This window comes from Lipotes vexillifer, unplaced genomic scaffold, assembly GCF_000442215.2.
Source record: "Lipotes vexillifer unplaced genomic scaffold, Lipotes_vexillifer_v1.1 scaffold299, whole genome shotgun sequence".
Lineage (NCBI taxonomy): Eukaryota > Metazoa > Chordata > Mammalia > Artiodactyla > Lipotidae > Lipotes > Lipotes vexillifer.
The window spans coordinates 681,566-697,173 of record NW_006784347.1 but is presented as its reverse complement, the minus strand read 5'-3'; the positions used below and the strand labels follow the sequence as shown (position 1 = coordinate 697,173).

Here is a 15,608-nt window from a genome sequence, read left to right as displayed (position 1 = left end):
AAAAAAAAAAAAAAAAAAAAAAAGAAAAGAAAAGAAAAAAATGTATACAGTGGACAATAAATACTTTGTGGAGAAAGGGAGGAAAGGAGGGAGAGAGGGAGGGAGGAAAACCTGACAAGGCCCCAACACTGAGGAGGAATGCTAGCATTTCAAGTTGGGGAGGGTGACTTTTAAAAAGGAGAAATAATGGGGAGTTCCCTGGTGGCCTAGTGGCTAGGATTCTGGGCTTTCACTACCATGGCCCGGGTTCAATCCCTGGTTGGGAAACTGAAATCCTGCGAGCCACATGGCACAGCCAAAAAAATAAAATACATGAAATGAAATAAAAATAAAAAATAAAAAGGAGAAATAAGTAAGGTCAAAAAGGAGCAGGCAGAATGGTAGGATGCAAACAAGAGAGAAGACTCCCAAGAGCCTAACTTGGAAAAAATTTCAAAGGCAGGTTGGTGTGTGTCAGAAAATGGGAAAATGTGGGATTCCGGGGACCTGGGCTCATCAGTCATTAGCTGTGACCTTGGGTAAGTCAATTCTCCTCTAAAGATCCATTTCCATACTTTTACAGTTAGCAGGTGTGACTCAATCAGTGGTCTTCTGGTTGTGCTCCAAGGAGCCCAGGTAGAGGCTCCAAGACGCTGGCATCCGGCCCTCACCTCCTCAGCCAGAGAAGCTCTGCTCCCTTCAGATTCATGCATTGGCTTCTGCACAGAATTTAGTTTGAGCAAAAGGCTACGGAGCTAAAACCAAGTCTGAAAACCACTGGTGTCAACAACCCCGCTCACAACTACATAAAGATCTCAGGTTTTATGGTTCTCTCCCAAAGCTGGAGCCCCTCCTCAAGGAAGAAAATGTACACATGGGCCTTGGTCTCATCTTCCCAGCCAGACTTTAGATTCTGAGAAGACTGAATTTGGGCTCCTGGTTCTCAGCTTCCCATGACAAATTCCTGTTAGGGCTCCTGGTTCTCCGCCTTGGCCAGATCTTTATCAATAAAAGATGTTTCACAAAATTCTGTGGCTGGATGCCCTGACAGGGTAGCAGAAAGGTTGTGAGAAGGAGAATCTAATCCACCTTGGGTAGTCCTCAGGGATGTAAGGGACACCCATCCAGGGGTGACTGGGCCCCTGAGTTCTGGCATGTGTTCTGCTCACATGTGTGTCTTTATTTTTTTTTAAAGGGCTCATGAACATGTAATGTTTTTTTATATAATTTTTAAAAAATTTTTGTCTGTGTTGGGTCTTCGTTATGGTGCATAGGCTTCTCGTTGCAGTGGCTTCTCTTGCTGTGGAGCGTGGGCTTTAGGTATGTGGGCTTCAGTAGTTGTGGCACGCGGGCTCAGTAGCTGTGGGTCACCGGCTCTAGAGCGCAGGCTCAGTAGTTGTGGCGCATGGGCTTAGTTGCTCCACGGCATGTGGGATGGTCCCTGGCCAGGGCTCGAACCCGTGTCCCCTGAATTGGCAAGCAGAAGCCCCCTCACATGTGTGTCTTTAATTTCATTACATGCTTTCTCCTTCTTCCCAGTCTCTGGTTTCTTGTCTTCCTCCTTTTCCCACTTGCCTCCCTGCATTCCCCTGCCCTCCCAGCCTGAGGTCTGTGCTCCCTCTGAAGCCCTGACACTTTCCCAGAGGTCCTAGGGGTCCTAGGTTTGACCAGGGAGTCGGTGAGATGCCCAGAACAAGCAGGGCTGAATCAGGCACCAGAGGCTTTGCTCTCAGGGGAAGAGACACCTAAAGGGCCCACATCAAGACACAAACACTGGGACTTCCCTGGTGGTCCAGTAGTTAAGATTCCAAGCTTCCAATGCAGGGGGCATGGGTTCATCCCTGGTTGGGGAACTAGGACCCCGTGTGCCATGTGGCGTGGCCAAAAAAAACAAAAGATACAAGGACCATAAACAAAATGTGGTCCCTGCACACATACAGTAGAATACTACTCCTCCTTAAAAAGGAAGGGAATTCTGACACTTGCTACAACACGGATCAACCTTGAAGACATTATCAAAGTGAAATAAGCCAGTCGCAAAAAGACAAATACTGTATGGTTCCACTTATGTAAGCTGTCTAGAGTAGTCAAATGCATGTGTGGGAAGTAGAGAGGTGGTTGCCAGGGACTGGGGAGCGGGGGAAATGGGGATTTATTGTTTAATGGATATAGAGTTACAGTTGCATAAGATGAAAAAGTTCTGGAGGTTGGTTACACAACAACGTAAATATACTTAACACTACAGAAGTGTACACTTAAAAATGGTTAAGATGGAAAATTTTATATTACGTGTATTTTACCACAATTTTTTTCTTTTTAAAAAAAATTTTTTTTATTTTATATCGGAGTGTAGTTGATTAACAATGTTGTATTAGTTTCAGGTGTACAGCAAAGTGATTCTGTTATACATATACATGTATCTATTCTTTTTCAAATTCTTTTCCCATTTAGGTTGTTACATAATATTGAGCAGAGCTCCCTGTGCTATACAGTAGGTCCTTGTTGTTTTTTTTTTTTTTTTTTTTTTTTGGCCGAGCTGCACGGTATGTAGAATATCCTAGTTCACTAGGGATCAAACCCTCACCCCTTGCAGTGGAAGGGCAGAGTTTTAACCACTGGACCGCCAGGTAAGTCCCTAGTTATCCATTTTAAGTATGGCATTGTGTACATGTCGATCCCAAACTCAACTATCCCTCCCCCCAACCCTTCCCCCTGTTTACCACAATTTTTTTAAAAAGAAGAAGCAGGTGGCTTATTCCTATTTGTCACCTGGACGGGACATAAGGTGGAGAGTGAGCCTTGGAAGGAAATGAAACTCCTGATTACAGCTCCTCAAACTGCAGGCCCTTCCTGAGCTCTCTGCGCATGGTCTGGCCCTCATGTTTCTAGATCTCTGGGCTCTGGCCCTTGTCCCCCAGCTCCCAGTTACTGCTCATTTCTCTGAGGAATACGCATGAGGCCTCAGGTGACATTATCACACACACTCACAAAAACCCAACTCAACTAGTTAATTCATTTAAAAAAGCAACTCAGAGACTGGTTGGAAATCAGGGAGCTAGGCACAACCTTGCCAGAGCTGTTTATTTACGGGGAGGGCTATGGGCCCATGAGGTCCTTGGGGCTGCGGTGCAGTGGAGAGTCCAGGACTCCAACTCCAGCTCAGTCACTCTGGGCCTCTCGTTAACTCACCTGGGCTAAGGCCATGGGCCAGGCACCTGAAAGAAAGCACTAGATGTACAGGGCTCTACCTCACTCTCCATACCCCAGCCCCTGATCACAGACCCCACCCCTACCGGGATGGCACAAAGCCTGGGCAGGAGGGTGCAGGGGGTGGTCAGGGAAGGGAGAAAAGAGGAACAGGGTCAAGGGCACCTGGTACCTGGCTCCTCACACACAGGAGCCTATACAGGAGGCCCCTCCTGAGGGAATGGTCTTGCCTTGAGAGACCCCAGAAGAGGCAGGAGGATGTGACTGATGAAGGTCAAGGTCAGGTGCAAAGACCAGGGAGGGCAGGGGGCAGGGCAGGAGGTGACAGGAGCACTAAGAGGGCAGGGAGGGAACTGATGGGCGGGGCCAGTCTGTTCTCCGCCCCCTGCAGTGCCCTGTGGGGCCCCAGAGGGACCCCGAAGGAGAGGCTGCACTCACCCTGGAGGGGTCTGCTTCACCCAGACATGATGTGCTTGACAAAGGCTGGGAAAGAAGACGGAAATCAGCCACTGCACTTGGCCCCGCTCAGCCCCTTAAACCTCTTCTCCCTGCTCTATACCGCCTGACCTCAAACCTTCCCAATACCCTTTCTTCAGATCATGATTCTTTCTCCCATTTAGAGTTGATGGGGAGAAGGTGGAAGGAAGGAAGAGACATAACCACTGCTCTGTGTCCATTCTCTGTGCTGGTACTTGGCACAGGTGAAATGAGCTACATTATCTCTGCCAATTCCCGCAACGTTGGGACAGGGACCAGCATCACCCCACTGCTCAGATGAGAAAACCAAGGCTCAGAGAAGGTAAGTGACTTGCTCAAGGTCACACAGCTGGTATATCACAGAGCTATCTCCGAAATCCATGCCCCTTCCATTACACCATGATGTTCACTCCCAGGAAAGAAAAAGAACAATATCCACTGGGAGCTCACCAAAGCCCCCAGGGTGCACATGTTCCCTAGCCCCTGCATCTGTTCTGTTCTGCAGCCCAGCCCAGCCCAAACTGTACCCAACCCCCCATCCCTGCGTGACCGGGGAAGTGCAGCATGAGCCGATACCTTCGTAATTGATGCAGCCATTGGCATCCTCCTGCCCTGCTAACAGCTGCTCCACTTCAGCCTCAGTCATCTTCTCTCCTGGGGCGGGAGACAGCAGACACTTAATTGCAGATGGGCAAAGGAGGCACAGGCCAAACCCAAGCACCCCCTTGAGTCTGATGGCTCAAGACTTCCTGGATGTAGGAAGTGGCCATACCAAAGCTCCCCCAGAGGCTTTGGAGGGTGAAGCCAAGGGTCTTAAGGCCCTTCCTAGTTCCCAAGTTCTCTCCCTCTGGCTTACAGCTACCAGTGGGTGAGCAGACCAGGGCCCCAGTGACTGAGGCAAAGACAAGAACAGGAGCCCTGGGCCCCACCTCTCAGGCCTCACCCCTGCTCAGCCAACCTGCTTTCCTCTCCTTCCCACCCTGCTGAGCAAACCCAGCTGTGGAAGCAAGACAGGCCTGGATCAGGATGTGATCCTCAGGACGCAGGGAGCCCCCATGTCTCCCCAACATATGCCGCTCGGGCACAGCTCTGTTCCCCCTGCCCTTGGGCTCCACCTCTGCCCGGCTGGCATACCCAGGGTGGCGAGGACGTGGCGAAGCTCGGCGCCCATGACCGTGCCATTGCTCTCCTTATCAAACACGCGCAGCCCCTCCACGAAGTCCTCGTAGGTGCCCTGCTCCTTGTTGCGGGAGATATGCTGCAGGATGGGCAGGAACGTCTCAAAGTCCAGCATCTTGGTGTTCATCTCTTGCGGCGGGGACGGGGAAGGAAAGGGAATTCGACGTGAGCTCGAGGGAGCAGAGGGTCAGGAGGGGTCTCACCCGGCTCTGCCAGGCTAGCCCGTCCCTGGCAGCACCCAGAGCTCAGCCGCCGCCACTTCTGGGTAGGGCACCCCGTCAGCAATCCCGGAGGGCTCAGAGGCCCGGGAGCCAGGAAGGAGCTGGCTCTGGGCACTCTTCTCAGTGAAAGGACTAGGGCAGGAGGGAAGTGGGACCATGACTCCACCCAGACCTCTGAGCTCCAGGTGGCCAGCGGGGCAGGGAGCTGAGGTGGCAGCAATAGGATTTGAGGGGCCCCAAGGGCCACACAGCGCAGGCCTCACATTCACAACTTAGACTTCTGACACGTGACAGACTCCCAGTCACAAGGGTAAACTGACAAAATTGCAAAAAGAAAATTTTGCATAACTCCAAATTTGGGTCCCATCACTAGACCACAGTGCCTGGAGCAACTCTGAATCAATCATTTGTAAAATGTGTGATTCTTGTGTGACTAGCACCCTTCCTCCACATTGTCATGTGTTAAAAGCTTTAATTTAATAGAGGTAAACCATTTTTAAATACCCCCAAATGTTGGCATTGCTTTCTTTTATAACCCAGGAACCTCCTACAATGGACGTGCCCAGATATCTTTTGACCTCTGAGAAGCCCTACTGACACCGGTAGGCTCCTTCCTCTGGCCCTTCTGGCCCACATCCTTCACCCCCCACCAGTGTCTTCACCAGCAAGAGCAGGAGGGGAAGGGGCCAGAACCAAGGAAGGGGGTAGAGCCAAAATGGGGCCCAGGAAGCCTCCAGAGATGGCCCACCCTGGCTGGGGGCTCCTGCCCAGGTCTGCCTGGCCCCGTCCTCTCAGAAGGACATGTGTGTTAGGGCAGCTGTTAACTTGACTGCCATGGTGACAGGTGACATTCACAAATGTCGCCACCTGCACCACTTTCTAAACTCTCATTCACCAAAATCTATCAAATACAAACGAGTGAAAGAAGCATCATTATAGAGTTAATCTTGAGTCTGCTCTAATTTATATTAAATGAATAATTTGCAATCCTCAGTGATCTAACCATCATTAGAAGGAGGACAGCTCAGTGCTGTGACACCTCGACCACAATTTGCTGGTGGGGAAGAGGGGGGCGCTGGTCAGTTATCAGCTTCCCTCCAAGCTTCCCTGCCCCATGTCCCCGGCACCCTCGGTGTCACAGGAAGACACTGAAGAAGCAGAAAGTCGTTCCTGCTCCCCAGGAGCTCCCGCCCTCATGGGGAAAACAAGAACAAGCCCAAGCCACACTCTTCGAGGGTCAACTAAGTGCCAGGCGCTTCCAGGTAACTCTAGCAATGGGAGGAGGGTAACCTGGGGAGGGTAGGTTGGTCTTGAAGGGAGAGAGCCCCAGGGGCGGCGGGGAGACACCACAAGGCCCATGCTGACCTTCCGGCTTGGGCTTGCCCAGGACGCGCAGCACCTCGGCGTTGGTGGGGTTCTGGCCCAGGGCCCGCAACACGTCCCCGCACTGCCCGTAGGTGATCTTCATCTCTCCAGTCGGAGTCCGGTCAAACAATGAAAAGGCTTCTTTGAACTCTGCAGAGAAAAGACTGGCTGCAGCCCCCGGGGCCAAGCGAAGGCGGTGGCTGGGGGCTGATCGGCCTCCACCCGCACTGTGGTTGAGAAAATATTTCAGTATCTCCCTGCAGCCATCATCCCAGCCGCTCCCTGCAACCCATCCCCACCCCATCTTCTGACAACTAAAGAAGCATCCTGGAGCCCCACGACCTGTTCCATCGCTGGGCCTGGGATCTCTTCCATCGATCACTTGTCACATCATTTGAAGTCTCCCCTGCCCCCACCCCTCCCATCCACCCATCCTTCCCTTTGCAGGTGAGGTGTCTGACTGTTGAAAGAGGCAGGGAAGTGAAAAGAGCACTGGCTGAGGAGTCAGGATTCCTGGGTTCTCCTCTTGGCTCTGCCAAGCAGCACCGGGCTGGGTCTCAGTTTCCTTGCGCACGCGCAGAAAGTAAGGCTCCACCCCGCCCTCCCCTCCCAGTTACTACGAGTGTCAAAGGAGGTGGCAGTGTGTGGAAGCACTTTGCAAAGTGATAAGACCTGTTCAGAAGTCACCTAATATCAGTACTGCCTGTTCCAGGCTGAGAGGGGGCTCCCAGGCTGGACAAGGTGACCTGGTGGAAACAGCCCGCCTCAGCTCTACCACTGACCCGCAGGTGGCCTCCGCCAAACTCCTAACTCCCATGGGCCCTCTGTTTCTTAGCTCTAAGTAAGGATACAGTGTCCACCTGTGTGGGCTGCTGGGGGATTACAAAGCACTCCAAGCATGGTGTCTAGCATGTGCTAAGGGAATCAACAAATTGGTGGTTACTATTATATTTCCTAGTGCTGGAGCCAGACTCCCAGAAGGTTTCAGGGCAGGTGTCCAAGGGTCAAGGCTGAATGAAGGCACTCCTGGGCCCTTTGAAAAGAACCTTAATTCCTAATCAATTGGGATTCAACCAACTCGTCACTGGGGATAATATGGACTGGGTATGGCATTGAAATCACCTTATGCTACCAGCGACTAAGCAGATTAACAATATAAACCTAAGAAGAATGTGTGAACTACTTAGGAGAAAAGCTGCTTTTAATCCTCTCTAAGCACTTTAGAAACACTTATTTCCTTTGATGCTGCATATGGATTATTTACATATCATTCCACATATCAAAGCAGGTTCCCCAAGACATTTACCTGCCACTCTTTATTAGGCTTTGTATGAACTTCAAAGATATAAAGCTGCATGTCTTTCAAATTACTAAATAATTGAGTTCAAATTCTGTTTCCATTGCTTAGTAGCTGTGTGATCTTGGGCAAGTAAATATTTAACCTCTATAAACCTCTTCTCTTCTATAAATGGCACCTACTTCTTAGGGTCCTTAAATTACATTCAAATGCAATAGAATAATGTGCGTAAAAAACCTTAACTCTGTGTCTTAACACAGAGTAAATTCTCCAACAATGCTGTTAGTAATCTCTTACTGAGTTTAATCCCAATTTTACCACTTAACTGTGTGATCTTGGCCAAGTCACATAACCTCACTGAACTTTGTCTTCTGTCAAAAGGAATAGCACTGACCTCACAGCTTTGTTAGAACAATTTAATTTTTTTTTAACTTTTAAAGCAATTAGCATGGCTTCTGGCACAAATTCATTGTTCAATAAATATGGCAGTTGAATCTGAACTCAGACTTTTTCATCTTCTAATTCATTCAGAAGAGTGAGGGCAAACTTAATAAAAGTAGGAGTCTCCACTTAAAAGAAGAATGATATTTAATAGAAGGATGGAACAGGGGGGAAATAACAGGAGTAATGACCTACGATTTGAGCACTTGCTGTGGGCCAGGCTCTGAGCTGGTAACTTTGCATGAATTATCCCGTTCATCTGTACAAAGACTTTATGCTATAGCTATTATCATCCTCATTTATAGGCCACTGCAGATGTGACTTCCAGCCAACTATTAAGGAAACCAAGTGAGGAAGAGGAGGAGGAGGAAGAGGCCTGCTGTACCAGCTAATGTTCCAGACTGCTGGGAAGGCTGGTAGGCACATAAAAATAAACACTGAAGTCTAGGATAGCTGCTAGGAGGAAAAACAAGGCCAGTGTGATCTCGAGGTATATGAGAGGTGAAGTTCATTGTCCCAGAAGAAATTTCTGAAAGATCTGTAGTAGGGAGCTGCCTGCTAGAGCAGTGAACAATGGTGGTAATCCCTTTCCAGAAGGATATGGAAATATGGGCCAGAGAAGGAAGTCAGGACTTAGAAGCTAATTCCTATGAGAAAATAAATAAATAAATAAATAAATAAATAAATAAATAAATAAATAAAAGAAATTGGAGCCATATCACCTGGAGATCATAAAGCTAGGAAGGGATTTGATAACTGTCTTCAAATAGATGGAGGGTATCTAGAAGATGCTGAATAGAGTCACAGAATTTCTGAATTGAAAAGAACCAAATACCCTCACTTTGCAGATAAGATAATCCAGGTTTAAAGAAGTGACTTGCTCTAAGTCTCATGGCCAATAGTGGCAGATTTAGGGCTAATATCAAAGTCTCCTGGTTGCAGATAACGTTTTTCCAGCAAAACAGGAGAAAACCATCTTCAGTTTCACCAAAGAGCAAATGAAGAGATAGGAATAAAATTAAAGCAAAAACAATTCCAATCCAACCTAAGGAACAATGCCTTAAAAGTCAGAGGGATGAAAGGCTGGAATGAGTGAGGCCCCAGCCCTGAAAATCTTCACAGAGAAAAGAGGCAACCAGCTGTCTCAGTTGGCTTTGACCAGGATTCCCATTTGGGAAATGAAAATTTTTTATCATTAGTTGATTTTCTAGTCTTCATGGGTACCACTGTGTTTGTATATACACTGAGTATATATATATTTAACTAAAGTGCATTAAAATTTATTTTAAGAATTTCACAGCACTCCAAACTATTGATGGAAAGTGACTGTCCACAGGGTATTGCAAAAATGGAGTTGGACTCAGTTCACTTGTTTCAAAATGCATCTGCCATCTCTCATGCCCTATTGGTGGGTAACTGGCATCACTTTTTTGGAGGGAAACTTGGCAATAACTATTAAAATGCACATATCCTTTGACTCATTGCTAGGAAGATCCCCTGGGGAAAGCATTATCTCCCCCAACTGGAAACAACCTGAAGGTCTATCAATGTGGGCCTGATTGGATTAAAAGGCGTATCCATGTGTGAGAATCTATATAACTGTTTAAAAGAATGAGGTAGAACTGTTGGTGTTAAATATAAAAAGATATTTAAATATATTATTAAATAATACATACTATGTTATACATTGTTAAACCCAAATATATATTAAATAAAAGATGCAGGACAGTATGCACCACATGACTCAATTTGTATAAACTTTACACATACATACATACATACTGGTATAACATTATATATTTTTTTATCAAAGGATACATAGACCTATTAACAATGATTGTTTTGGGGAGAGGGGATCAGTATGAGAGGAAAGCAAGGGGAAAGTATTTTTAATTTTCTTTATTTTTAAGTAGTATATGATTTTTTTTTTACCATGTTCATGGATTAGTTTAATTTTTAAAATATAGCCTGTGCTTAAAATCAAGGGGTTGAATCAGGTGACCTTTCAAGGTCCCTTTCAATTCCTATGATTTTATGTCCAGGAGGCATTTGATGGGGGAAACAAAGGGATAAGTTGCAATGAAGGTGGATCCCAGCTGTAAAGTAGATATCACTTGATGAAACATTTCATTCTCAAAACACCAGACTCTTGCAGAAGAGGGCTGAGGGGCAACAGTTAAGTTGGAGGGCGGGAGGTCTCAAGGCTTTTCTTGAAGCTACACTTCATAATACTTATATTAAGTTGAGAAAACAAACTGTCTTCATCAAAGACGGAGAAGGGCTGATGGAGATCACAGGTGGACTAAGGCATGCTCAAGTCACCGCTGGTCCTGCCACCATTAGCGGGTGAGCATCTTGGCCGACTTCAGGATGCAGGGAGAGGGAGCTGGTAACCTGAGGAGGGCTTTCCAATAACAAACCAGAAATGAGGGCTTCTAAATATCTTGGATAGGAGATTATAGAGTGGAGGAAAAAAAGGCATGTTTGCTGTGCATCTATTATGTTCCAGGCAGCCTGGCAGAGTAGTTCAGAACTCAAGTCTGGAATCAGATTGCCTGAGTTAGAATCCTGGCTCCACCACCAACTGTCTGTGTGAGACTGGGCAAGCCACCCAACCTCTCTGTGCCTCAGTTTTATCACCTGTAAAGTGGGGTGGTGATAGTCCCTACCTCACAGGGTTGCAGTGAGAATTAAATAAACTAATCCACGTAAAGCGCTTAAGTAATAACACGTAGTAGGTGAAAGTGAGCAGAGAACACACCTATACTTGCTATTTTGCATAACCGTTTTCCAGTCACGCCTTTGTGTACCCTGACTCAGATACAGGTTTGCAATGATGAAGATGATGATGTTGATGGTGATGGTGGTGACAGTGATGATGGTGATTGTGATGGTGGTGATTATGAGGGTGGTGATGGTGATGGTGATGATTACTATTATGGTGGTGACAACAACTCCTCCCCAGGAAGTGCAACAGAGAGAGTGTGGTGGGATAGGTGGGGTCGCTAGTACTCACCTTCGATCTGGTCAGCAGTGAAGTCTATCTGTGGAGAGAAACACAGAGGAATGAGGGCTGGGACTGCTAAGGCCTTCCAAAGGAAGCAGAATCGGCTTCCGCAGCAATCGGGTCACCTCCAGCAGACACTGATGAGGACGGAAGGAGACTATGGGCTGAGAGTCAAACACCGGCCTCCTGACAACTGGGCCGCAATTGACAGGCTGTCAAATAATGCAGCCTCCAAAGCTCTCTCAGCACCACTTGTTAAGTGATGGCTCCAAATTACAGGGAAAGAAAAACACTCTGAATAACTCTAGAATCCACACTGACTCCCTATTATAATTCCTTTGGGTCGAATGTAAATTCCGTGCCAGCGGCTGTAAACAGCCTTCGCATCCACCCCTTCGGTCTCTCCCCTTTCTACTTGATGCTGGCTTTCAACCCACCTCCTTCAACAGAGCCTTCCCTCACCCCCTCCATCCCAGCCCCTCCTTTGGCACACATCCCTCTCAGGCGGGCCCTGGATGCTTCCTAACTGTTTTCCTGTCATGCCTTTACGTGTACTGTGATTCCTTGAAGCCAGGGTCCCGGCAGGGCAGGGGGGAAAGAGAAACACTCTGAATAACTCTAGAATCCACACTGACTCCCTATTATAATTCCTTTGGGTCGAATGTAAATTCCGTGCCAGCGGCTGTAAACAGCCTTCGCATCCACCCCTTCGGTCTCTCCCCTTTCTACTTGATGCTGGCTTTCAACCCACCTCCTTCAACAGAGCCTTCCCTCACCCCCTCCATCCCAGCCCCTCCTTTGGCACACATCCCTCTCAGGCGGGCCCTGGATGCTTCCTAACTGTTTTCCTGTCATGCCTTTACGTGTACTGTGATTCCTTGAAGCCAGGGTCCCGGCAGGGCAGGGGATTTGCCAGAAAATACCTGGCATAGAGTAGGCACTCAAACTATATTTGTTGAGAGGAGTAAATTTTGGGTTTTCCCCCCTAAATTCAAATCTGAGTACAGAAGATGGTGGAAGGCTCTGAAGATGAATGACAATGAACAAGCATTAGTCATTATTTTAACTTAGGATCTTGCATGTTACTACATGGTCCTTATCTACCACCACCACCCCCTCAAATCCCCTCTCCGCTGGTGGTGGTAACCAATCCTGGAGCATCTTCTCTGTGTGCCACCATTCCCAGTCCTGATTCTGCTGCTCTGTGCCCATCCAAGGCTGACCTCGTTAATGAGGACCACTGGAGGTGGCTGGAACGAGCTAGGAGAGCAGGAGAGGGGTTACACCGTGTTGGGAAGAGAACTAGCTGTACCCAGGAATGGACTTTGCCGAAGGAGTAGGGGAGGGTTCGTCAGAAAGTTAAAGAAACCCCCTAAATGGGGTAAAGGATGCTTTGAATGAACCCTCTGGGGAACGGTGCAGTTTGCCTTACTTTGCGGTGCTTTAAGCCCCAGGATTAAACGTGTAAGAGAAATTAGTATAACGACATAACATCTGAATATATGGTCATAACCACACACATTGGGCTTAAGTTTACTTTTGCTCTATTTTTGAGCAAAGAATCTTCTAACCAAAGGAACTGGGTAAAGTATAATAATAGTGAAAATAGTCTTCATGAAAAATACCTAATTTTTTTTTCCACTTTAAAGCAATTTCAACAACTCCCAGAACTGGAAAATCCAGACATGGAAAAGAGAATTGCAACCAGATGTGAGAAATTGGGGAAGGTGGGTGGATGGAGGGAAGTGATAGGTCAAAGAGAAGGAACTCGGATGATACCACTAGGCAGCTCTTGTCCAGACGGGAACAGTGCGTTATCAGAACAAATCAGAAATCCGGGTTTCCTGAAGGGGGAGATTGTCAGCTTTTCTTGCTAGGCTTTGTCCAGAGAGGGAGCGATGTATGACCTAGAAAACCTTCAGGTACTTTCAAGGTCTTACCCTGTGCCTCAGTTCCCCCAGAGTGTCCCATCTCTTGGCCAAGCCAGTTCTGCTTAAATTCCGCCCCTTGTACGGACTGCCATAGATCAACCCCAGGGTTCTGGGCACAGTGGCAGGGTCTCCCAGGGCTGTGGGTACTAGGGAGTATCCTGAGAGGGCCAGGGAGGGTCATCCAGTTAGAGCTCTGGGGGCTAGTTTCTCTTCCTCTTTGTCACAGAACCAGGTCCTGAGCTCTAATTTTGATCTGATTCCTCACCACCCCCAGCCCTGCCCTGAGGCTGATATACCCAAGAGCCCACCACTCCCAACCTGCTATTAATAGCCCTTCATACCAATAGCCCCTTGACCTCTTACATTCTGGTGCCAAAGCTTAAAACTGCTTCGGTCTCCTAAGGCCTCTGACCCCCTTCTTCATTGGCCTATCCCCTCCCCGTTCCATTCCTTAAGCAGCTGGGCCAGATAGATGGGAGGCCTAAAATGACTGAGTCAGCAGGCAGGGTCTACACCAGCTCCAAGGAGAGGAGCCTTTCAGGTGAGGGGAGCGCGGTGGGGCAGAGAGGGAATAGGGCTGTGGCGGCAGAGGGAGCCTGGCCCAGCTCCTACACCAGGTTAGAGGGAGGGTCTCGGCCTGGGCTAGGCTAGGCCACCGCACGCTCCAGATAGGAGTCCAGGCTAAGGGCACAGAAGGAGGGGTCCACCTGGCTGGGGAAGAGGAGAGAGAAGCAGGCTCTTCTCACCTTATCTAGGGCCTCCCTGCCCTCACCACCCACCCAGTGCAAGGGTCTTTGCAGGTGAAGCCTTTCCCAGACCCCAGCACCCAGAGAGCAGTGCTCCCTCGTTCTTTATATCACCTACTCCGAGTTACACTGGACGTTATCATTCTGTGTCTGTTCTCCATAATATATCACACAGTCTTTTTTACTTCACTATGGTGGTCCCCACAGTGCCTTCAAGAAAGTTTAGATGGTTGGTTGGTTGTACCGCCCTGCCATTCCCAACTTTGCTGGGCAAATTTGGGATGACCGAGCAGGGCTTCCTCAGACAGAGCAGAAACCTGTGCTTGAGGGGAAAAGCCTGCAGTCCAAAATAGCCCTCACCAGCCCCAACACCTGCTCCACGCCCCATGGGACCGTGAGCGGGGGGATGGACACCACAGCCCTCACCCCGGTCCAGCCCCCATGAAATAGATCTCTGACCTCCAGGGCAAAGAGGGTTCTGAATGTCATCCCCACCCCCATCCCAGTGGCTGAGGCTCACTTACCTTTACACTCTTGGGATCAAAGGCAGGTTCCTTGGGAGGCTCAGGAGGTGGGGCAGCGGCCGGGGCTGGGGCTGAGGCTGCCTTGGCCGCTTCCTTCTTAGGTTCAGGCTTCTTGGGAGGCATGTTGTCTTGTTGGGCTCTTCCGCAGAGGTGGGACCTAGGAAGGAATCAAGAGATGCGGCACCCAGGAGATGAGACAGGAGACTGGGCTGCCTCCTGCCCTTTTTATCCTGGGCAGGAGCCCCCACGGAGGGGCTGGGTGATCTCAAGAGCAACTGCTGCTGACTATAAAAGGAAGAAACACCAGCTGGGTACAGCTGACAACTGTGCATTGTCACCAGGTTTGGGGCTACAAGCCCCCTCCCCCTCCCCCTCCCTCCACACCTCCCACTCCTCACGACCTCCACCTCTGGGTCAGGCTGACCCCTTCCTGCCAATCGGTGGACACCCAGAGGGGCCAGGGAAACAGACCCTCTCAAAAATGCCAGAGTCCAGCCAGAGAGATGAGCTGACTTGAGCAGTTGATAACCCTCACACAAAGCCCAGGGGAGGGCGAGGCTTTTTTTAGTCCCTCCTGAACAGAGGCAGCCCACTGCACATTCCTTTTAAGCCAAGATCCTTTAAGCTGAGAGCCACTCTGGGGCCTCAGCTCTGCCCTGAGGTTCAACTCTCTGGCCTGGCGCCCTGAAGCAACAGCTGGTCCGGCCAACGCACACTGTCCCACCCCCTCCCAATCCACCGGGTAAAACCTTGAATTTCCCAGAGCAGGCTTCCCGGGAACTCCACAGACCTCAAATCCCTGGGTCCACCCCACAACTTCAATCATTCATTCAACAAATATTGAGCACATAACTTGTGCCGTGGAGCCAGGGTGAGAAGCAGAGAGGTTGGCTGAAAGTCGATGAGACTAAAGGTAAGGAAACTTGGGTCTCGTTTTTATATACTGTACCTCTAACTCATTCTGTGCCCCCGGGATATGTGTGTGTGTGTGTGTGTGTGTGTGTGTAGTACTTACTGTGTATCGGGCACTGGTAGTTGAGTGCCGTTCATACAAAATCTCCTTAAATCTTCACTGCAGTCCTATAAGGTAGATATTATTACTCCCATTTTACACATGAGGAGATAGAGACTAAAACTGGTCAAGTAACAAGGCCACTCAGCTAATTAGCTATAAACTGGGATTAGAACCCAGGTGTGTCTGATTCTAAAGTTTGTGCCTGAATCATTGATATTA

At 48.7% G+C, this 15,608-nt stretch overlaps 1 protein-coding gene across 2 annotated transcripts; it reads right to left on the bottom strand.

Moving 5' to 3' along the window:
- Window positions 1-3,029: 3,029 nt before the first annotated feature.
- On the bottom strand, window positions 3,030-14,877 carry MYL4 (myosin light chain 4). 2 transcript variants are annotated; one of them, XM_007456738.1, is made up of 7 exons: window positions 14,375-14,571; window positions 11,183-11,210; window positions 6,429-6,578; window positions 4,798-4,971; window positions 4,240-4,317; window positions 3,625-3,669; window positions 3,030-3,194 (listed from the first exon to the last, which is right to left on the bottom strand). In XM_007456738.1, the coding sequence occupies exons 1-6, from the start codon at window positions 14,495-14,497 to the stop codon at window positions 3,641-3,643; spliced, it is 582 nt and encodes a 193-aa protein (XP_007456800.1). In that variant the 5' UTR covers window positions 14,498-14,571; the 3' UTR covers window positions 3,030-3,194; window positions 3,625-3,640. The 2 variants fall into 2 exon arrangements, with proteins under 2 accessions (XP_007456800.1, XP_007456801.1); XM_007456739.1 differs by lacking the exon at window positions 3,030-3,194 and adding an exon at window positions 14,782-14,877 and having other exon boundaries at window positions 3,635-3,669; window positions 14,375-14,531.
- Between the last annotated feature and the right edge of the window lie 731 nt (window positions 14,878-15,608).

Excerpts from the sequence above, each read along its gene's own strand:
- MYL4 (XM_007456739.1), bottom strand. The coding sequence starts at position 14,497 with ATGCCTCCCAAGAAGCCTGAACCTAAGAAGGAAGCGGCCAAGGCAGCC. Across the intron at positions 11,211-14,374 it reads TTGATCCCAAGAGTGTAAAG|ATAGACTTCACTGCTGACCA; the intron begins GTAAGTGAGCCT and ends TTCTCTCCACAG. Across the intron at positions 4,318-4,797 it reads CCACGTCCTCGCCACCCTGG|GAGAGAAGATGACTGAGGCT; the intron begins GTATGCCAGCCG and ends CTCCCGCCCCAG.